This window comes from Thunnus thynnus, chromosome 18 (genome assembly GCF_963924715.1).
Source record: "Thunnus thynnus chromosome 18, fThuThy2.1, whole genome shotgun sequence".
Classification (NCBI taxonomy): Eukaryota; Metazoa; Chordata; class Actinopteri; order Scombriformes; family Scombridae; genus Thunnus; species Thunnus thynnus.
The window spans coordinates 15456249-15479084 of NC_089534.1; the positions used below are offsets into that span (position 1 = coordinate 15456249).

The following is a 22836-nucleotide window of genomic DNA, read 5'->3' on the forward strand; positions in this document are numbered from 1 at the left end:
TCATTGTCTGCATGCAGGTTAGCCTTGGATCAAAAAAGTTGGATGTGAAGGAAACAGGCACTTCAGAATCTGCCATGTTTTTGATTCAAACATTTAACTATCTTATTACTTTACACCATAAGAATAGAAAGAAATGAGAGACACTTAGTTCTTGAACCTGTTGTATTTTTTCACCTCTTGTTTTAATTTCTCTTTCAACCTAGGATGAGGTGAGATGAGTGGTAGCCATGCAGATGTTCTTTGCAACACCTTCCCTTAGGCAGCGCAGGAGAAACATGGCAACCCCCTGTCACTGTTTGCCCAAGCTGACCTGCCCCCTTCTGCTCAGTTGAGGCCATCCTTCATCCAGTGCAGAGAGACTACCATCAACGTCTGCGCAACCCAAAATGTCCTCCCACAAGCGCAACTTCCAGTGCTTCAATGCCGTAGGTGGTGATGGCTCCCACAAGCATCACACCAGCAGGCTCCCCAGGATCCCCCAGCATGGCATGGTGGCCCATCATGAACCTCTGGAGGAATGCTATCTTTGCTCTGAGTATAGACACACCCAGGCCCTGGAAGCATTAGAGACTCAGGTTTCACCTTTGTATCATACTCACACACCCTATCACCACCATCATCATCCGCACCAGTATGTTCTCCGGAGGCCGATCATGCCCAAGGAGCCACCTGTGGCACATTCTGGCCACGGGCGCCACATCCATCATCACAGGACCAACAAGATGGTGGTGCTGGTGAAGAACAGTGACCCCTCGTTCAAGAAGACCATCGTCTTGCACCGCAGGAGCATACGCAGTTTTGGGCTTTTCTTAGAGGAAGTTTCTGAGCTCATGCAGTACCACATCAGGAAGTTGTACACTCTGGAGGGCCGCAAGGTCAGTTCATAAACACCTGGTAGTAGAATAAATGTAAAGATATAAATGTTGTGTTTTCATTTTCTGTTCACTTTTTTCATGATACCCCCTTATCTGCCTAGAGTTTGTAGTACATTTTACTCTATAATGTACCCAGAGAAGTGTTCATTTTCCGAGAGGAAGTTTCTGTGATTGACCCAAAGTTGTATTTAAATGAACTGAAGGGATGGCTAAACCTGAAGTTAAGGATCACTATTACTATGAGTTGAGGTTGTCCACAATATGCAGATTTAAACTGTTGAAGTCTTACATATTGTTGGTACTAAAGGCTGAGATTGAAAACCAGGGTGAAAGAGAGGCCTCTAGTGACAGCACTGGTGCCCTACTAAGTCCCAGTTGAGAGCAACATCAGCTATCAGCCCTACATGAAGTCAAACACACAATGTCAAAAAGCAATTTCAGGATGATATTCAATTAATGAAACCACATATCATCAACATCACATGACATAAACAGCTTCTTAATCATGTCCTCTTAATCATCATGCAACACTAAATTAGGGGCCTTTGATTATGATACTCTCGCTTATTGAACATGAACAAATGAACATGCAAAACATATTGTAATATGGTCGTCAAAGATACAACTTGTAATGTTAATGTTTACATGAATAAAACAGCAGGTTGCTAAGTATTAAGATCTTTTATTAGTTACAGTTATTGGATTTAATTATTTGTAAATTAAATGTTTTATAATATGACATACCATATATAAGAACATTATAGGAGTTTATAGGGGCATTAACATTATAGGTGCTATTGAAAAAAACACTGTGAGACTCTCTGAGTCTATGTAGATCAAAGGTACAGTACTGCTGAGTACTGCTTTCGAATTGAAATAAATAAGGACATTGAATAGAAAAAAAACTCAGAAAAGTGCACCTTCTTTATTTTTACATTATGCTCTCTTTGAAATCTCTTGCCATCTTTTAAAGTAGAATAGAAAATAACAATTATTTTGGCAATAGAATAGAACAAAGTATATAAAAATAGCACTAAATAAGACATGAAAAAGGAAATAGTGTACCCCCCTGCACTCTCCTGTTTGCACCTGTCATTTGATTGCATTCATGAGCCATGATTATTAGTTTCTTGACATTTTCAGTACACAACAAATACACTCACACAACGTCAGTTTCATAGTAGGTTGTTACAATCTAAGTCAAGTGGGATACATATTTGGAGTGTGTGCATGTGGGAATGATGCAGGGATATTCCCTCACACATGCATTTGGATTGTGGATATCTCTTCAAAACCCATTAATCTTGGTCAAATCAGAGCTATTTTTGAGATAAGAGAAGCAGGTCAACGTTAAAACTCCATTCCCCTCGTTTGATACCGGAGGCATCTCAGAAATGTGTCTTCCACCGTGGCAATTAATTATCTTCACCTGGGCTTTGTGTGACCATGGATGAAGCCATTTATCTGCCGTTACCAACAGTGCCTTTTAAATTTGAAACTGCACTGTCATCAAAACTGACTGCTCGTAGGCAAAATAAAATCATCAAAACTCTAAATATTGTAGGCTACATGTTTTCTCTGAGTTTCCTATAGTTGTCAGTAGAAAGTAGAAGCAGCAGTATTCAATATTAAGTGTCATGAAAATGTAAAAGCACACTTTAATAAATAAGATAAAAAGAAACAACTGTATTTTACTGACACTCTACTTCTTCTTCACTTCACCTTAATCTACTATTATCTGTGTTTCCTTGTTATTTTAATAAGTAGAACAATGAATGGTATTATTGTCACTGTCTGGTGAAGAACATCCATATCCAAACAACAATTTTAAACTGAGTTACAATGCATTTTTTAAACAATCCAGGGCAGTTTTAAGGGGTTTTATGAGTTTAACTTTTAGTATAATCAACAAAAAACTGAAACCCTAATCATGAAAGATGACATGCTCTTTTAAAATCAGAAAAATTGTTGGTGAGACTGCTGCGGCTGCTCAAACACCGAACATAATAACGGACACAACACCAGGAGAAGTTTACTACATGTGAGTTTATTAAAGTAAATGAATGAAGACCAGATACTTAGCTCCACAAATGTGCTGTTGCAGCAGGGTGTAGAGAGAGAGAGAGAGCTAAACAAAAGGACCTGCCTATATGGACTCAGCCCACTAAAGCAGAGGTGCCTGCAATCAGATGATCGACCCAGAGGGATCAACAGGAAAAACCAAAATAAAACAGGATGTAACAAGATATGCCACTATATTTATATTAGTTTATTAGTAAAGAGGCAGCATAATTACTTTTATTCAACTCCGCATGGGGACACTATGCAACAGGTCAACACACACTCACCCCCACGGCTAGATTAGTATTTATGTTAATGTTCTGCTCTAAAAGGCAGAAAGTGAGAGTAATGCTTGCCCTTAACTGTGTGTTTCTGTTCCATTATACTTTTCAGGAGTGGGAGGTGTCCTAAAGAAAAAACATAATAAAACAACATAATAATGCTGTATTCATGGATTTCATTGCCAAGACCACACAATCAGCTTGTCTATACCTCTCACACAGTTTGCAGTACTGCTGAGCAATACCCTCGGCTCTCACGAGTGACAATGGCAGCTCACCATTGCAAGAACGCACTGTCATCTGGTGACGTTTCCCAGAGATCATCCTGGATTAGGATATTTATCTTGTCTTGACTAATTGCTTGACTCAGAGCCTTCTTTTGCAGGGATTAAAGCTCTCAGCTTAACAAAGAGGAGACAATACCTTGACACCACTGAGATATTTTTATTATAGTACTTGTTTCTTAAATGTTTCCCTACAAATATTTACCATTCAATTATAGTAGGCCTAAATTTTTAATTAATGAACAGAAATTTTCCTAAATCATGGCTACAAACTTACATCTGACCAGTTTAAAAATTGGGTTACTGGACACTTTAACACAGAAAAGTAATACTTTATGCTATTTGAATAATTAAAAAGCTGTTTGGAAAGTGGTCATAAAAGCTACAGTCAATCAAATCAGAACCACTGAGCTACACAGCTAATTTGAACGGGGTCTTACTGTTTACCTGGGGATCATAGCAATGAAAGATAAAATAATTGGCAATGTCATCATTTTCCATTGCTGTAAAATCATGTATCAGTTTTCTAAACTGATAACTAAAAAAACAAACAAACTAAACTAAACTAGAACTAAAAAACAATTAATTAATTAATTAATTGTCTCTCTGGTACATGAAACAACACGCCCCCACCAACACAGCCCCTTGTGTTATTTCAGTGCAGGGCTGTGTTCGATCCGAACGCCTACTAAGAAAGGGAAATTGTACATTTTTTGTAGTAAAATATGACAAGATTGTTAAATTTTCTATCAAAAATTGTGTATTTTGTAACTCCTCAGCCTATATAATCTATATTTTGTTATAAACTAATAGTTTCTCTACTTTTGCTGTAGATCGACAGTGTTCAGAGTCTCGTGCAGTGCCCCAGTGTTCTTATTTGTGTGGGACGTGAGCCCTCTCACCCTTCCATCGCGGAGAATCTTCGGAAAACATCTGATGACAAACTTCCAAAGCTGAATGTGAAGGCACGCTCCACTGGCTGCACTGAAGGACATGAAGGTAGGAGAAATGACTCATTGACACATGCTTAATTTCTCACACAATTTTAAAAACAATAATCTTTAAATCATTAAGGTATTTGAAAGCCCTAGTACGAACAACCACAGTAATTATCTTTCCATTCATTACCTTAAGGATCCAATGTAATTAATATCAATAATTATAAAATAAATCATTACCTTTGCTGATACAAGAAATGCATTTGCATATTATGTGTATTGTACATCATGTGCAAAAGAGCTCTAATTCCATCTAATTTTGTCTTTTTCTTCCCTCTTTCTTTTCTTGTCTTTTTTACTGTCATGATGGGAAATCAAGGACTTTCTACTGAGAAAAGTGTCACCCATCCACAGCTGGAATCTGGCGACAGATCCACCAGGCAGTCAGTGTCCTCTGACAAGTCATTGTTAGATGCAAACAACTCACCAGACCATGTTGATTCCCGCCCACCCACTGTTGATGGATTGATGAATGATGATATAGAGAAACGGGTCCGGGTTAATAAAGATGGCAGTTTGTCCATGGAAATGAAAGTGCGCTTTCGGCTACAAAATGATGAAACATTACATTGGTCAACAGAAGTAAGAAAGACCACAGACAGGACCAGTGAGTACCTCCAAGGACACAGTAATCCCTATTTTGCACAGGTTAGTGAAAGAAACTATTCAGAATCTGAAAACATCTCTGCTGGTGATTCAGATGAGGCTTACCTCACTAGGCACTATCAAAGACATACAGAGGAGCCTCATTGTCCTCATTGCTGCAGTCACTGCCAGGAGTATGACATCTGGAAAAACGTCCCAGGGACACAAGGAGCAAGTCGCTGCATTCGAACTTCCAGCTCAAGTTCATCCTCACACACAATGGTCTCTAGAAAGACAATGGTCGAAAGTAGGCAAACTGTGGCTAGATCAGGTGGAAATTATACAGAACAAGTTGTAGAGACAGAAACCTGTGTGGAGCAGACTGTTGAGGCAGCTGAAACTGTAGAATACTGCACCATCAGGAGTGAGACTTGCTCACCAAAGTGCAAGGTGCACTCCTTCCCATTGGACAACTGTGAAGCTGTTGACAGCTCCCCAAATGATCAGGTCGAAACTGCTCAAACGTCAGAGCAAGAAGAACAAACAGGATCTGCTCCTAACACTTCCTCTCCAATATTAACAGAACATGAAGAGGATCAAAATGATGATGAACTGGATAAACTAGAAGATGAGTTGGATACCGGATCACCTGGGCCAAGCATGACAGATAGAGCATCCAATGCTTCAAGGCACTCTAGCAAGTTGGGGAAACCGAAAAATTCATACAATTGTCATTGTGGAGTATCTGATGACCCTGAGGATGATACAAAAGGACAAACTGAAGAGGCGGGTGTGATAAAAAGAGAACAATCAAGTGCCATGTCTGTCAAATCATACGCCTCGGTCAAGTCAGATAAGTCTGAAGAAATAGAGAATGCAGAGAGTGAGGATGTAGAGGAGAAAAGATCCAAAAGTGCCATGTCAGTCAATTCAAATGCCTCGACAAAATCCAAATCAGATGTCTTAGAGGTTGCAGCTGAAGAAACACACACACAGGACGACGAACAAATGCAAAAAAGATCATTAAGTAGCGTGTCTGTTAAATCTTGTAATTCTGAAAAATCAATGAAGTCAGAAGTGGCAGCTGAACAACATAAATCAGAGGAGGATGTTGATGAGGAAAGACCACAAAGTTCTTTGTCATCAAAGTCCAAAACCTCTGTTAAATCAAAGGGATCAAAAATCTCTTCTCTCCCAGATGAAGAAAGATCTGAGGAGGAAACTGAGCAAAGGACACCCAGTGCCATGTTAGCAAAGTCAAACGACTCTGTAGGATCCAACTCGGGAGCACTTGAAGCAGAAGGGGTCGAAGCTGAAGAAAATGAGAGCGGAACCGAACAGAGAGCACAAAGCCCAGTGTCAGAGAAGTCAAATGTGTCTGCAAAATCTAAAATGTCAAGAGCCTCTGAAGCAACACCTGAAGAAAATTCAGATGACAAATCTGAAGCGAGTGAGGAAACTCCTGAGTCATTAAAGTCAAAAGAGGCTGTTGAAAATACTGAGGAAGACTTGGAAACTGAGGAAGCTGGAGACGATCAGGAGAGAGTGCCAAGTGTCATGTCATCTAAATCAGATATCTCTGCAAAATCTACACACTCAGAAGCATCTAAGCTTCAAGATGAAGAAAATGATACAAATATTACTGAAGAGAGAGCACTTAGTGCCATGTCAGCCAAATCAGCAAAGTCTAAAACATCTGAAACTGAACAAAATGCTGATATAAGAACACTTAGTGCTATGTCAGGAGTCTCATCTCATTCAAATATATCTGACGGTGCTGAGGAGGCAGATGAAACTGTGGAGAGAGCTCCAAGTACCATGTCAGTGAAATCTGTAAAGTCAAATGCATCTGCAAGGTCAAGAAAATCGAAAAGCCCAGGAGGCCTTACCAATGATGCAAATGCTGAAGAGGTAACTGAAGGAAGACCACAAAGCAAAATGTCAGTCAAATCAGCAAAGTCAGTGAAATCAAATATTTCTGCAAAATCTAGCAAATCTAAATCATCTCAGATTCCTAATAAAGAAAGTGATGGAGAGCAAACTGAAGAACGAGCAGCAAGCTGCATGTCAGCCAAATCAAATATTTCTGAAAATGAAGAAAATCTTACAAATGATGAGGTTGAGGAAACACAAAACCCCTGTGTTTCAGTAGAGGAAAATCCTACCAAACATGATGAAGCTGAAACGAGAGCATCTAGTCCCTCTTCAGAAAAATCAGTCAAGTCTAAATCATCTGCAATATCCAATAAGTCAAAAGATAGATCCGAAGAAAAGAACACTGATGAAGAAATTGCTGAAAGAGCACAAAGTGCAATGTCAGCAAAATCTGCAAAATCAAATGCGTCAGCAGTATCTACAAAATCAAAAGCCTCTCAAGTTCTTCTCAAACAAAATGATGACATTTCTGACGAGGAAGATACTGAACAAGTAACCAGTCAGAGATCACCAAGCTGCATGTCAAATAAATCAGCCAAGTCAAACATTTCTTCAAGAGTGAATGAGTCAAAATGCTGTGATGGTTCAGATGTAGAAAATATTCAAGAATATGAGGAAGAGAGGGCACCTAGTGCACTGTCATTGAAATCAGAACGATCACATGTGTCAGCCAAATCAGCCAAATCAACACGATCAAATATTTCTGCCAAATCTACTAGGTCAAAGCACAGTGATGTTTCAGCTGAGGAAAATACTGCAGATCAGAAGGAACATGGAGAAAGAGCTCCAAGCAATATGTCAACTAAATCTGCTAAATCTGCAAAGTCAAATGCCTCAGTGATATCTAAGAAATCAAGAGCTTCTCCGATCTGTGCTGATACTTCTGAAGAAATTGTTACCAGAGGGGAGACTGAAGAGAGAGTAATGAGCTCAATGTCAGCCCAGTCAGATGAGTCAAATATTTCTTTAAGATCAAACAGGTCAAAACGTTCAGCTCTTCCAGCTGAAGAAAGCTTTGAGAGCCCTGATGAAGGAGATGACGAAGAGGAGACTGAAGAAAGAGCAGCAAGCTCCTTGTCAGCCAGATCAGTCCAGTCACATGTTTCTGAAATATCTATTAAGTCTGCAGAGAGAGCACCTAGTGCTTTGTCAGCTAAATCAGCAAAATCACGTGCTTCTACAAAATCTATCAAATCAAAGGCCTCTGAAGTTCCCTCTGGCAAAACTTCTGGCATCCCTGATGAAGGAGATGGTGATGAGGAAACTCAAGAAAGAGCACAGAGTGCAATGTCAGCCAAAACTGCAAAGTCAGCTATTTCTGTAAAATCTACAAAGTCAAAAGGACAGGATGGTCCAGCTGAAGAAAATGCTTCGCATCATGAAGAACATGTAGAGAGAGCACCAAGTAATATATCAGTCAGATCAGCAAAATCAGCAAAGTCAAATGTTTCTACATCATCTAAAAGATCCAAAGTTTCTGAAGTTCCCATTGAAGATGGTGTTGACATTCCTGAGGAAAGAATTGTTGATGGGGAGAGTGAAGGGAGGGCATTGAGCTCAATGTCAGCCAAGTCAGTAAAATCAAATATTTCTGCAAGATCAAACAAGTCAAAATGTTCAGCTCTTCCAGCTGAAGAAAGCTTTGAGAGCCCTGATGAAGGAGATGACGAAGAGCAGACTGAAGAAAGAGCATCAAGCCGCCTGTCAGCCAGATCAGTCCAGTCACATGTTTCTGAAATATCTATTAAGTCTGCAGAGAGAGCACCTAGTGCTTTGTCAGCTAAATCAGCAAAATCACATGCTTCTACAAAATCTACCAAATCAAAGGCCTCTGAAGTTCCCTCTGGCAAAACTTCTGGCATCCCTGATGAAGGAGATGGTGATGAGGAAACTCAAGAGAGAGCACAGAGTGCAATGTCAGCCAAAACTGCAAAGTCAGCTATTTCTGTAAAATCTACAAAGTCAAAAGGACAGGATGGTCCAGCTGAAGAAAATGCTTCGCATCATGAAGAACATGTAGAGAGAGCACCAAGTAATATATCAGTCAGATCAGCAAAATCAGCAAAGTCAAATGTTTCTACATCATCTAAAAGATCCAAAGTTTCTGAAGTTCCTGTTGAAGACGGTGTTGACATTCCTGAGGAAAGAATCGTTGAAGGGGAGAGTGAAGGGAGGGCATTGAGCTCTATGTCAGCCAAGTCAGTAAAATCAAATATTTCTGCAGGATCAAATAAGCCAAAATTTTCTGCTGATGTTCCAACTAAAGAGAGCCCTGAGTGCTCTGATGAAGAAAACGATGAAGAGCAAACTGAAGAAAGAGCAGCAAGCTCCTTGTCATGCAAATCAGTCCAGTCACATGTTTCTGAAATATCTATTAAGTCTGCAGAGAGAGCACCTAGTGCTTTGTCAGCTAAATCAGCAAAATCACGTGCTTCCACAAAATCTACAAAATCAAAGGCCTCTGAAGTTCCCTCTGGCAAAACTTCCGGCATCCCTGATGAAGAAGATGGTGATGAGGAAACTCAAGAGAGAGCACAGAGTGCAATGTCAGCCAAAACTGCAAAGTCAGCTATTTCTGTAAAATCTACAAAGTCAAAAGGACGGGATGGTCCAGCTGAAGAAAATGCTTCGCATCATGAAGAACATGTAGAGAGAGCACCAAGTAATATATCAGTCAGATCAGCAAAATCAGCAAAGTCAAATGTTTCTACATCATCTAAGAGATCCAAAGTTTCCGAAGTTCCTGTTGAAGATGGTGTTGACATTCCTGAGGAAAGAATCGTTGAAGGGGAGAGTGAAGAAAGGGCATTGAGCTCTATGTCAGCCCGGTCAGTTAAGTCAAATATTTCTGCAAGATCAAATAAGTCAAAATGTTCTACTGATGTTCCAACTAAAGAGAGCCCTGAGTGCTCTGATGAAGAAAATGATCAGGAACAAACTGAAGAAAGAGCATCAAGCCGCCTGTCAGCCAAATCAGTCCAGTCACATGTTTCTGAAATATCTATTAAGTCTGCAGAGAGAGCACCTAGTGCCTTGTCAACTAAATCAGCAAAGTCACGTGCTTCTACAAAATCTACCAAATCAAAGGCCTCTGAAGTTCATTCTAGCAAAACTACTGGCATCCCTGATGAAGGAGATGGTGATGAGGAAACTCAAGAGAGAGCACAGAGTGCAATGTCGTCAAAATCTACAAAGTCAAAAGGACAAGATGGTCCAGCTGACGAAAATACTTCAGATCATGAGGAACATGTAGAAAGAACCCCAAGCAATATGTCTGTCAGATCAGAAAAGTCAGCAAAGTCAAATGTTTCAGTCATGTCCAAGAAAACAAAAGCTTCTGACATTCCTTCTGATCACATTGATGATACTCCTGAAAAAGAAAATGAAGAGGAACACAATGAAAGTAGATCAGTAAGTTCAATGTCAGTCCATTCAGTCAAGTCAAATGTTTCTGCAAGATCAAGAAGGTCAAAATGTTCAGCTGATGTTCCAGTTGAAGAAAGCATCGCCAGACCTAAGTCACATGCTTCTACAGATGCATCCTTCCTTCCTTCTGATACTGATAGTCCTAAGGGAAGAAACGATGAGGAAGAAACTTCAGACAGAGCAGAGAGTGCAATGTCTGCCAAATCTGCAAAGTCAGTCATTTCTTCAAAATCCAATAAGTCAAAAGTCTTTGATGCCACAAAAGAAGAAAATGCTTCTGGTTCTGATCATGAGGAAAGAGCTGCAAGCAATATGTCAATCAGATCAGCAAAATCAGCAAAGTCAAATGTTTCTGAAAAATCTAAGAAATCAAAAGCCTCTCAAATACCTTCTGATCACAGTACTGAAATTGCTGAGACAGAGAATGAAGGGGGAGTGAGCTCAATGAGTGCAGATGAAGAAGAAGACAAAGACCAAACTGAAGAAAGAGCAGCAAGCTGCATTTCAGTCAGATCAGTTCAGTCACATGTTTCTGAAAAATCTACTAAGTCACAAGCTTCTGGTATTGCAGATGATGTGGCTGAACATGATAAAACTACAGAGAGAGCCCCTAGTGCATTGTCAGCTAAATCAGCAAAGTCACATGCTTCAGTAAGATCTTTTACATCAAATACTTCTGAAGTTTGTTCTGGAAAAACTACTGGCATTCCTCATGAAGGAGATGATGGAGAGGAAACAAAAGAGAGATCACAGAGTGCAATGTCAGCCAAATCAACAAAGTCAGCCATGTCTAAGAAATCAAGCAAATCAAAAGTCTCTGATGTCCCAGCCAAAGAAAATGTTGCAGAACATGATGAAACTGTTGAGAGAGCAGCTAGTGCTATGTCGGACAGATCTGCAAGATCAAATGCCTCAGCAGTATCTCAGAAATCAAAAGGTACAGTTCCGGGTGAAGGAGGTGCTGAGGAGGAAAACAAAGAGAGAGCACCAAGTTGCATGTCAGCTAAATCAGTCAAATCAAATGTCACAGAAAAATCTGTGACTTCTAAAGAAAATACTGCAATTGCTGAAGGAACTGGAGAGCGAGCACCAAGTGCAATGTCAACCGAGTCAAATGCTGAAGAAGAAACTGAGGAGAGATCAAATATGTCTATATCATCGAGGAGTACACCAGCATGTGAAGCTCCTTCAGAAGAAAACCCTGCAAATGATGAGGAAACTGAGCAGAGACCACCAAGCACCTTGTCGGCTAAATCAGCCAGATCTGCCAAATCAACACATTCACATATTTCTGCAAAATCTAGTAAGTCAAAGGCCTCTAATACTCCAGGTGAAGAAAATCGTGAGGAGCATTTGGAGAGAGCACCAAGCAGTGCAAGCATCAAATCAGCGAAATCAGGAAAGTCCAATGCTTCAGCAGTATCAAAGAAATCAAAAGTGTCTGAGGTTCCTGCTGAAGATGATGTTAACATCACTGATGAAAACACTGAGGAAGACACTGAGAAGAGATCAATTAGTTCAATGTCTGCCAAAACTACTGAAATTTCAACTGAAGAAAACGTGGCAGTTTGTGAGGAAACTGAAGAGAGAACACCAAGTGCTTTGACAAATAAATCATCAAAGTCAGGTGTATCTCTAAGATCAAGGAAATCAAAAAAATCTGAAAAGACAGCTGAAACCCATGCTGAAGAGGTAAATGAAACAGAGAGGACACCAAGTGTTTTGTCAGTAAAATCAAATGTTTCTGCAAGAACCATGAAGTCAAACACGTCTGAAATTACCTCTAGTGAAAAGACTGGACATGATGAAGAAACTAATGAAAGAACACATAGTCCCACCATGTCAACCAAATCAGCAAAATCAACTAATTTGGCAACTGAAATTCCTACAATAGAAAGTTCTGACTCTCCCAATGAAGGAAATGCTCAAGCAAAGTCTGAGAGAGCACCAAGTGCCATGTCAGCAAAGTCAAATATTTCAGTGAGATCAAGAAAATCTAAAGTCTCTGATGTTACTACTCATGAAAAGGAGGAAAGAACAGTAAGCCCTGTGTCAGCTAAATCAAATCAATCCGAAATGTTAAGCAGGTCTGAAGTTCCTGCTGTGACAGTGGAGGAAACTGAAGACAGAGCCCCCACAGCCATGTCATCGAAGTCCAAGGTGTCAACACGTTCAAAGAAGTCAACATCATCTGAGGTCAAAGGAAAGAAAAGTGAGGGGCGACCACAGAGTTCTTTATCTGTCAAGTCGAATCTGTCCGTGAAATCTCGAAAATCCAAAGCAACTGATATTTTAACTGATGAAGATGTGGGAAATAAAGAGCTGAAGACGTCCACAGCCGCTGATGTTCCTGTAGAGGAGAAGATCAGTGTTTCTCCAGTAAATGCAGGGGAAGCTGTGAGCCCTGAAGACAGTAAACCCACATCTAGTTCGCAAAAGGAGGATGAAAAACAAGATACAGTTGATAAGAAGAGTGTTCACTCGAAGACAAGCAAGTCAAGCAGGAAAACTGCAAAAAATACAGCTGCAGAGGTTCTTGACAAACCGAAGTCTGTTGTGAATTCTGCTGCGTCAGACACCCGTCAGAGTGCACAACAACCAAAAGGAAATAAACATAATGTGCTTTCTCATGCAGAGTCAGAGGAAAGTGATTCGTCACAATCTCTGTCCAGTTCAGATATTGGCAACGAAATTTGTGAGACTCCAGCCATGGGAGAATCAAAATCCAATGTGTCTAAGAGGATTATAAATGGTCAACTGGAAGCTACAGACGCTGGCAGGAGTGTCACTGATAACAAAAGTGACAAAAGCAGCAGACACAAGAGCACAGATGCTGATGACTTCAAGCTGGTCCCGTCTAGCCTACCAAATACATCCCCTACTGAGGTAATAAATGAATGGCTGAAAAAAATACCAGCTGATGGTGACACGTATGATGTGGAAGATTTGAATGAAAACAATGATGGACAAAAAACTGATCAGACAAAGGAGGAAATGACTAAAGTGGAAGATAATGAAAACAATGAGGACTCTGCAGTTGAGAATACAAAAGACCCAAATGAAGGAGTTGTGATGAACAGTGTCCCTAATGATGAATGTCAAACAACCACGGAGGAACCAAATGCAGATAATACCAGTACTCGGAGAGATGATGCCTCTAAAATATTTCACTCCTCCGTACAGGTGATGAAAGTACTTTTAAATCCAAAGCTTGACAGATGTAACAGTTTACCAGAGATTTCTCCAGTGTATGGACGTAAACTAAGCACTTCAGCTAGAGGCCTTTTGGATTGCCTTGTGAAGTTGCAGCTAATAGACCATGATCCTAAAAATGCAAACGAAAATGATGAAAGATACCAAGAGCTAATGAATATTCTTCAGTCTCTTTGGCTTTGCGATCCTCTAGAAAATGAACATGTGCTAAAGAAGGACGATCGCCATTATGTCGATGATGAATTCAATCATACGTCATCCTCTGGTGTGGATGTCAACAGTGGCTCCACAGGCTCGGGGAAGAGTAGTGATGGTGTGAATGGTGATGTGTTGCAACCTCATATGACTGCAAATACATTAAGCAAAGTACCAGAAGTTCATGAAGGTGAAGCAGAAGCAGGTAATCAATGGACATGTGAGGCAGAAGTAGGAGTAATGGATGAAGAGAAACAAAAGGAAGATGATCCAGCAACAGATGACACCATTAGAAGTAGTGATAGTCCAAGAGAACTACCTGAAACACCACCATCCTCAGGATCAGGAAATGACAGTAGTGGCCAAAAGCTTCCAGAGGAAACAGAATCTCAAGAGGACACCAGTTCAGAGGGTACAGTACAGTTAACTAAAATTATTTCTCAAGAATCTGATCCTGTTTGGATCTTAACTTTATTAAGCAAAATAGAAAAGCAGTTCATGAAACATTATATCAATGCAATGAAAGAGTTTAAAGTTCGTTGGAACTTGGATGATAATGAGCAGCTTGACATGATGATAAATGAACTTAAAAATGAGGTCCAAAAAAAGATCCAAACAAGTATAGACAGAGAACTGAGGAAAATTAAAGTGCACGCAGGGCTACCAAGACCTCCTAAAGAAGCAATGTCTCGTGCTTCAACAGCACAAACAGAAGAGAGAAGACGGAGGCTGAAGGTCATGTTCGAACAGTCTGCCGATCCAAAAGCAGAAAAAAGTGATGAATCAGTGACAAGCACATCTTACAGTGACCAGCGCAGTGAAAACGATGATGACTACTGTCCATGTGAAACATGCATTCAGAAAAAAGTTACATTTAGGCCTCCACTTCCTGCAGAAACTATGAAAACCACACCCCTTTTCATGGACTTTGACCTAAAGAGGATTCTAGTAATGAAGAATGATGATCCTGGCAATACACAGGCAATCAAGTGTATATCTCACTCCATAAATGAGACTGAATCAATAGCAGCAAAAACAATTGTAGAAAAAATTATTGATGAAGCAGTGAGAAAAGTGGAAGGGGATGAAATCCACCATGAGTCTGAAGATGATTCTGCAGTTGCAGTAGAGGAAAAGGAAGCAGTTGATGATCAAGATGAAGATCAAGAAGATGAGTCTGAAAACATTGAAGTAGAAGAATACATCACTGCTAAACAATACCTAGAACTGGCTGTTGCTGAAGAAAGAGTAAAAGATGAAGATGCGGTTGAAGATAATAGTGAGAAACTGAGCAAAACTGAAGATGAAAAGACAGAAAATGAGAGTGCAGACATAGGCCCGATTGAAGATGAATCCATGGTAGAGTATGCAGACACAGCTAGAGATAAATTAGACGAAGAGACTGCTGAAGCCACCACAGCTGAGGATGAAAATGTGGCAGAAGAGACTGTTGTGGTTACGTCAACTGAACACCAATCTGTCAAAGAGGAAGAAGCAGAAACGGAAGATGAGATTGCTGTAGAAGCAGAGATTGCTGTAACATGTGAAGCTGAGTTGAAGAAAGAGACTGTTGATGCCATCCCTGCTGAAGATGAAGATGCAGCAGAAGAGGCTGATGTGGCAGCCATAACTGAAGATGAATCAGACAAGGAAGTGGCTGTGGAAGAAGAGATAGTCAATGATGAAGAAGAGATTCCTGCCACCAGTGGAGATGATTCTGCAGATGAGAATGATGACAAAGCCACAGCTGATGAATTGTCAAAAGATCCAGCTGAAGAAGCAACAACTGAAGATGAGATGGCTATAGAAAAAGAGATTGCTGTCACAAGTGAAGATGAACTTAAGGAAGAGGTTGCAGAGGCTACCACAGCTGAAGATGAAAATGCAGCAGAAGAGACTGCTGTGGTTATGTCAGCTGAACACCAATCTGACAGAGAGGAACAGGCAGAAAGTGAAGATGAGATTGCTGTAGAAGGAGAGATTGCTGTAGAAAGTGAAGATGAATTGAAGAAAGAGACTGCTGATGCCACCTCTGCTGAAGATGAAGATGCAGCAGAAGAGGCTGATGTGGCAGCCATAACTGAAGATGAATCCGACAAGGAAGTAGCTGTGGAAGAAGAGATCGTCAATGATGAAGAAGAGATTCCTGCCACCAGTGGAGATGATTCTGCAGATGAGAATGATGACACAGCCACAGCTGATGAATCGTCAAAAGATCCAGCTGAAGAAGCAACTGAAGATGAGATGGCTGTAGAAAAAGAGATTGCTGTTACAAGTGAAGATGAACTTAAGGAAGAGGCTGCAGAAGCTACCACAGCTGAAGATGAAAATGCAGCAGAAGTGTCTGCTGTGACAGCCACAAGTGAACATGAATCTGACAAAGATGAGGCTTTGGAAGAAGAGACAGCCGACGATGAAGAAGAGATTCCTGCCACCAGTGGAGATGATTCTGCAGATGAGAATGATGACACAGCCACAGCTGATGAATCGTCAAAAGATCCAGCTGAAGAAGCAACAACTGACTATGAGATGGCTGTAGAAAAAGAGATTGCTGTTACAAGTGAAGATGAATCAAAGGACGAGACCGCTGAAGATGAAATTGCGGCTGCCACAACTGAACTTGAATCTGACAAAGACGAGGCTACGGAAGCAGGGACAGTTGATGATGCGGAAGAGATTGTTGCAACCAGTGACTATGAGCTGAAGGAAGAGACTGCTGAAGCTACCACAGCTGAAGATGAAGATGCAGTAGAAGAGGCTGATGTGACATCCATAAGTAAACATGAGTCTGAGGAGGTTGAGGAGGGAGGGATATGTGATGAAGAAGAGCTTGCTTCCACCAGTGCAGGTGATTCTGCAGATGAGAACGATGACACAGCCACGGCTGATGAATCGTCAAAGGAAGCAGCTGGGGTAGCAACAACTGAAGATGAGATGGCTGCAGAAGAAGAGACTGGTGTCACAAGTGAAGATGAACTTAAACAAGAGGCTGCAGAAGCTACCATAGCTGAAGAAGAAGAAGAGACCACTATGGCAGCCACCAGTGAACATGAATCTGACAAAGATGAGGCTGTGGGAGAAGAGACGCTCGACGACGAAGAAGAGATTTCTGCCACCAGTGGAGATGAGAATGATGAGTCAGCCACAGCTGATGAATCGTCAAAAGATCCAGCTGAAGAGGCAACAACTGAAGATGAGACTGCTGTAGAAAAAGCTGAAGATGAAATTGCAGCAGAAGAGACTGATGTAGCAGCCACAACTGAAAATGAATCTGAACATGAATCTGACAAAGATGAAGCTGTGGAAGCAGGGACAGTGAATGATGAAGAAGAGATTCCTGCCACCAGTGCAGATGAGACTGCAGATGAGAACGATGACACAACCACAGCTGATGAATCATTAAAAGAACCATCTGGGGTAGCAACGACCGAAGATGAGATGGCTGGAGAAGAAGAAACTGCTGAAGATGAAATAGCCGCAGAAGAGACTGCCGTTGTTGAGGATGGAGAGGAGACTGCTGCCACCGGTGAAGATGATTCTGCAGAAGATTTAGACGCCACCACAAATGATGATGAAACTGCAGAGGAGAATGATGCCACAGGTGACGAAATGTCATCTGAAGTAGCAACATGTGAAGATGAAGCAAAGGAGGAGTCTGCCGAAGTCACCAAAGCTGAAGAGTCTGATATGGCAGGCGCAACTGAAGACGAATCTGACAAAGATGAGGCTGTGGAAGCAGGGATGGTTGACAATGGAGAAGAGACAGCTGCCACTAATGATGGAGATGAAACTGAAGAAAATAATGAGGCAGGAGAAGCTGAAGATGAAAATACTCCAGAAGAAGATGCCACAAATGAAGATGAAGCTGAAGATAACGACACAGCAGAAGAGGCTGATGAGGCAGCTACGACTGAACATGAAACTGACAAAGATGCAGCTGTGGAAGAAGAGATTCCGGCCACAAGTGCAGATGAGTCTGCGTCAGATGGGGAGGAAACAGCTGAAAAAGTAACAACTGAAGATGAGACTGCCGAAGAAAAAGAGATAGCTGCCACAAGTGAAGACGAACTGAAGGAAGAGGCAGCTGACGCCACCACAGCTGAAGATGAAAATGCAGCAGACACAACTGAACGCGAATCTGACAAAGAGGAGGTTGTGGAAGCAGGGATGGTTGAAGACGTGGAGGAGACTGCTGCCAGCAATGACAGTGATTCTGCAGAGAATACAGATGATGATGGAGCTGCAGAGGAGAATGATAACACAGCCAAAGCTGAAGAACTGTCAAAAGAGCCAGCTGAAGCAGAAACAACTGAAGATGAAGGTGCTGTAGAAAAAGAGACCACACACACCACAGATGAGGATGACACCAAGGAAGAGACTGAGACAGCCACAGAAAAAGAAAATTCAGGTGAAGAGGAAATTGATAAAGCTGATAATGAATCCAATGAAGAGGAAATGGAAGAAACCACAGATGGAGAAGAATGTGTGGAAGCTGCTTCTGAATCTGTGCAAGAGGAAAGCGCCAAAGCTGTGTCTGAAAATGAATCAGAGGGAGAGAGCAACGAATCAGACGCAGATGAAAGTGCATCAGTTAACGATGCAACAACAGATGCAAATGAGACGGAAGCAGGAGAGGATACTGCAACAGCTACAAATGAAAATGAACCAGGAGAAGAACACTCAGAAGCCAAGCCTGAAAATGAGACTTTAGATGAAACGGCAGGGGAAGATGAGGCTGCAGAAGAGAATAAAACGGCTACAGATGAAAATGAGGAAGTATCGACAGTTGAGGTTCATGAGACAGAATCATCAGAAAAAATTGCAGGCTGTATTGCTGATGAAGATGCCATTGAAGAAGAAGAAAAAGGTGAAGAAGATGATAATAAATCACACAACGAGGAACTAGAGGAAGGTCAAACACCTGGAGAGGAATCAGAGGAGGCTGAAAATGAGGAGGAATCTGCTGAAAAAGAAAGTCCAAGCGAGTCTGGGGCAACAGATGAAGATTGCACAGAGACTGCAACAACAGGAGAGGAATTTGAAGAACGTGAAACAGCAGCAGAAGAATCAGGAGAGTACATGGCAGGGAGTGAGATCACTGGGAGTGAGATTACCGCAAGTGACGGAGAAGAAGCTGGAGCAGAAGGTGTATCTGCAGGAGATGAGGAAAAAGAAACATGCAAAGAAAGTGACATGACTGAAGAGCATCAAGAAGACGCTTTAACAGAGACTAATGATGAAACAGAAGGAACTGATGATGTGGTGGAGCTGAAGGCAGATAATGATGATGATGTGGAGGACATATCAGAAAGCAATGTGCGTGAAGAAGATAAACCAGAAGAAGATGTAGATGAAGATAATGAAGAACAAACAGAGACCAATGTAACACAATGTGAATGTATCAACATTCCAAGTGAAAGCCAAGATAATGATGAGAACGATGTTGAAGCATCCGAAAAAGAGGGGGAAGAAACTGAGATATCCAATAAAGGATGGAGTGGAAACCAGGGAGAATCAGCTGATGGAGAAGATGAGGCAGAGGAAGATTCAGATGAAGCAGAGGAAGAAACTGACGATGGAGAGCAAGATTATGTTCCCAGCAAGGCAGATAATGAAGACGCAGCTAACAGTGTAGCCAAAGAAACAACATTAATCCCAATTGATACTTTGATGAAAGTGTGTGCAGAATCTGAGGATGGCGCTTATGCTGATGTTGAAGATTCTGAGACTGAAACAAGCAGCCATGAAAAAGTTACAAAGCTTGAGTCAGAGAGTTAGGGAAATTGAAAAAAAAACTGTGACTCTGCCAATGCTCAGGAGAACAAGTGATAGAGGACGAGATAAAGGAAGAAAGAAGAGGAGTTTGTAGTAGGTAAATGACAAGAAGACACCAACAAGCGGTTAGCAGTCTGAAGTCACAAAGTCAGGTCTTCATGTGGAAACCTAACAAGGACTGTAAGATGAAGCAAGCAAAAAGATTGATCCAGATTTTTCTAATTTATAACTCACTGTTAATAGTTCTTGTTTAACAAGCACTAAATAACACATGCACTTTGCTCCGGCATTTCTAATGCGGACACTGAACACAAGCACAAATAGTGCTCATTCATTTATGTGAAAGAGGAATCATGAAAACTTGAAAATATATATGTACTGTAAGTAGGAAGTTTCCTTATTTTTGTTCAAAACTAAATGGGATAATTTAATGAACAATGAGTCATAGAGTATTGTTACATGTTACTGCAACTTTGAGCATCAGACAGAGCATGGAGCTAATGATAAACTATGCTTTGCAGTACTTGATCGAATCTGCAACTGTGAGGTTATCATTACTTAAAAACATCATACATGCACATATACTGTAGTTTCTCTTCAAACTATATGCACTATATTTATACCATTTTTGCTGCTCAACATTTGTTTTATCTAATCGAAAGTATTCTTTGAAGACTTTTGGTTCCAATGTTGAAACTAAAAATAATAAAAAGTGATATATTTTTCTAGATAATATTGTACTTTTCTGGAAAGCCAGAAAATACTGATACTATTCATTTTGAATGTTTAACTTAATATTGTGCAAATACAGTACTGGTCAAAGAGTTAATTGAAGTATTTTAGTGCTGATACTAAAGAGTCAAACTGGTTGATGTAAGCAACTTCACTATTCCATCAGGTAATTGCATAATAACTCAGTTAATTTGTATAGCTCATTAACATATAATAAGCTGAAATGTCTGAAAGTAGCAAAATTCACATCAAGGTTTTATGTATCATGACAGGTTCTCCTTTTGTTCTGTACTTTAGACCATTCAACAGTGTTTATCGGTAAGAAAATATATTATTCTCTGTGGTACAGAGGTTATTACCCTTGCTGAATGTACTGTACTTATTGTCTCTAAAATTAAATGTACTACAAAAACTTGTTTGTTATTATTTTGTGAAACATGTCATTCAAAGAAACAAAAATCTAATCTGTGCCACTGACATGTGGCATTTCACATCATTAATGAAGCTTAATTTCAATTACCTATTCTAATTATGATTTGTTATGAAAGAGAATAAAAGGCAGATTAAAAATGGATTATAATGTTATTAATTACACCTTTTCACAGTTGTAATTAATAACAATAATAATGGCTTAATTCCTTTTAAGTGTTCCAGCTCCATATTGTGGATGTCAATAATGCTATTAGTTACACCTGTCCTTTTCCTATTATGACGTCCTATTATGAAGTCAAAATATCTGTTGTGAAAAAGGTGTAACCTTACAGCTATTCACCACAATTGCAAATACTACAAAGTTAACCCTTACATACTGTTCATAACCTGGCCCTTCATAGTATGGATCGGGTCATTTTTGACCCAGCTTAATTATACCTTTATAATTAGTTCCTTTACCAAATTTTGAACCACAAATGTATATTGCATCCATAGATATGTTATCAGTCATTAATAAATGGGTGATTTATCCTTCATTAATGTGTCAGAGAGCAGAGAGTGTTTTCTTTAGGTTTGACACTTTGTTTATAATGAAAATACATTCACTAGCACAATACATTATGATCTCATGTTATCTAAAACAGGAGAACAAAGCAGCGATAATTAGGTCTTTGAATTTTGTTGAAAGTAAAGGATGCAACAACATTTTTGAATGTTAGGTTTCATTATAACCATTAAAAGCATAAATCAACACTGCTTGCAAATACAAACACATGCCCTTTTTTTTTGTCACTTGTACACAATCAACTCTGCATTGAGTGCATTAGTCATAAAACAAAACAACAAACTGGTTTGTACATTTCAAACAAACAAAACTGCAAAAAACATTACTTTTGCAGTCCTTTTCTGTTGTGCAGAAGTTGCATCTCCCTCTCTTTTGTCCCCTTGTGACAACTGACTGTGGAACTGCAGACTATTCAGGGCAAAGTTCGGACAACTGTGCTGCTGCGGGTGCTGTGGTTAGCATGTGGGGAAGGTGGTGTTGCCTTTGCATAAAGGAAGTCACAAGGGCCTTTCCTCTATTTTCTCTATGTTGTCCTCCTCTTCTAATACTTTCTCTTCAACTCACTGCCTCATTTTACATCTTGGATTAACAGATCCACCAAATCATTCCTTCCACTCCACCAAATCTGTGAAATCTCCATTATAGGAAGGACTATATTGGACAACCACTATGTTGGTTGCCTGGTAATTGATGGGTTTGATTTGTTATTTTGTATAGGCTTGTTTGCTGGTGCAGATGTCCACCTAAGTGGAAACCCTAGCAAGTGTAGTAAGGGACACACCAGCCAGGGAACAGTCCACCTTGAGCTCTGTTCCCACTGTCCCAATGACAAAAATACAGAGATGGCAATCTATAGTTTCACTGTTTCAAGATTCCACATAACCAGCCTTTACCTTGATTTGACCCCCTCTAGTGACTTTAAAATCCCTTTGAATAAGTACGGGTCAAATTTGACCCAGAACACCCTCTATGTACAACTATTCATACCAGCTGCACAAAAATAAATAATATGAAATATTTCCATTTTTGTATATTCTGGGCCACTTTAGGAAGAGGCATAAAATGTTCAGGTCTTTTAAATGTCATTTAGGCTGTTTTTACTGCTTTCAAGTGTCAAAATGTGCCAAATTTGACCCCAACAGTATGTAAGGGTTAAACTAACTAAAATTCCATAAAATGCAAATATACATTTTTTGATACAAAAATGACATTGAGCGCTGTCCACAGATCTACAGTGTCATCCAGAGATACTTTCTGGAACACATTTTATTGAAAATCATTAGAGAATTAAATTTATAGATAATGGAAGGACCTTTTGGGGGGGGGGGGGCTATGATCATGCACAGCTGTTGGCACAGGGAACACATATGAGTCTTTCTGTTTTATGAATCCAAAGCCATTGACACAAAATTTACTGAACTTTCCAAGATAATTGAAAACCTAATAGCTACCCCATGCACAGGGATAATCAACTTCTGT

At 40.3% G+C, this 22836-nt stretch overlaps 1 protein-coding gene across 1 annotated transcript; it reads left to right on the forward strand.

Moving 5' to 3' along the window:
* The first annotated feature begins 212 nt into the window (after window positions 1-212).
* Window positions 213-20775, forward strand: rp1l1b (rp1 like 1b). Its single transcript, XM_067573312.1, has 3 exons — window positions 213-875; window positions 4335-4500; window positions 4819-20775. The coding sequence occupies exons 1-3, from the start codon at window positions 387-389 to the stop codon at window positions 19629-19631; spliced, it is 15468 nt and encodes a 5155-aa protein (XP_067429413.1). The 5' UTR covers window positions 213-386; the 3' UTR covers window positions 19632-20775.
* The last annotated feature ends 2061 nt before the right edge of the window (window positions 20776-22836 follow it).

What these genes read in the sequence shown, in the direction of transcription:
- rp1l1b (XM_067573312.1), top strand. Translation starts at nt 387, where the DNA reads ATGTCCTCCCACAAGCGCAACTTCCAGTGCTTCAATGCCGTAGGTGGT. An exon ending in ACACTCTGGAGGGCCGCAAG is followed by an intron (nt 876 to 4,334) that starts GTCAGTTCATAA and finishes CTTTTGCTGTAG; the next exon opens with ATCGACAGTGTTCAGAGTCT. An exon ending in CTGCACTGAAGGACATGAAG is followed by an intron (nt 4,501 to 4,818) that starts GTAGGAGAAATG and finishes TGGGAAATCAAG; the next exon opens with GACTTTCTACTGAGAAAAGT.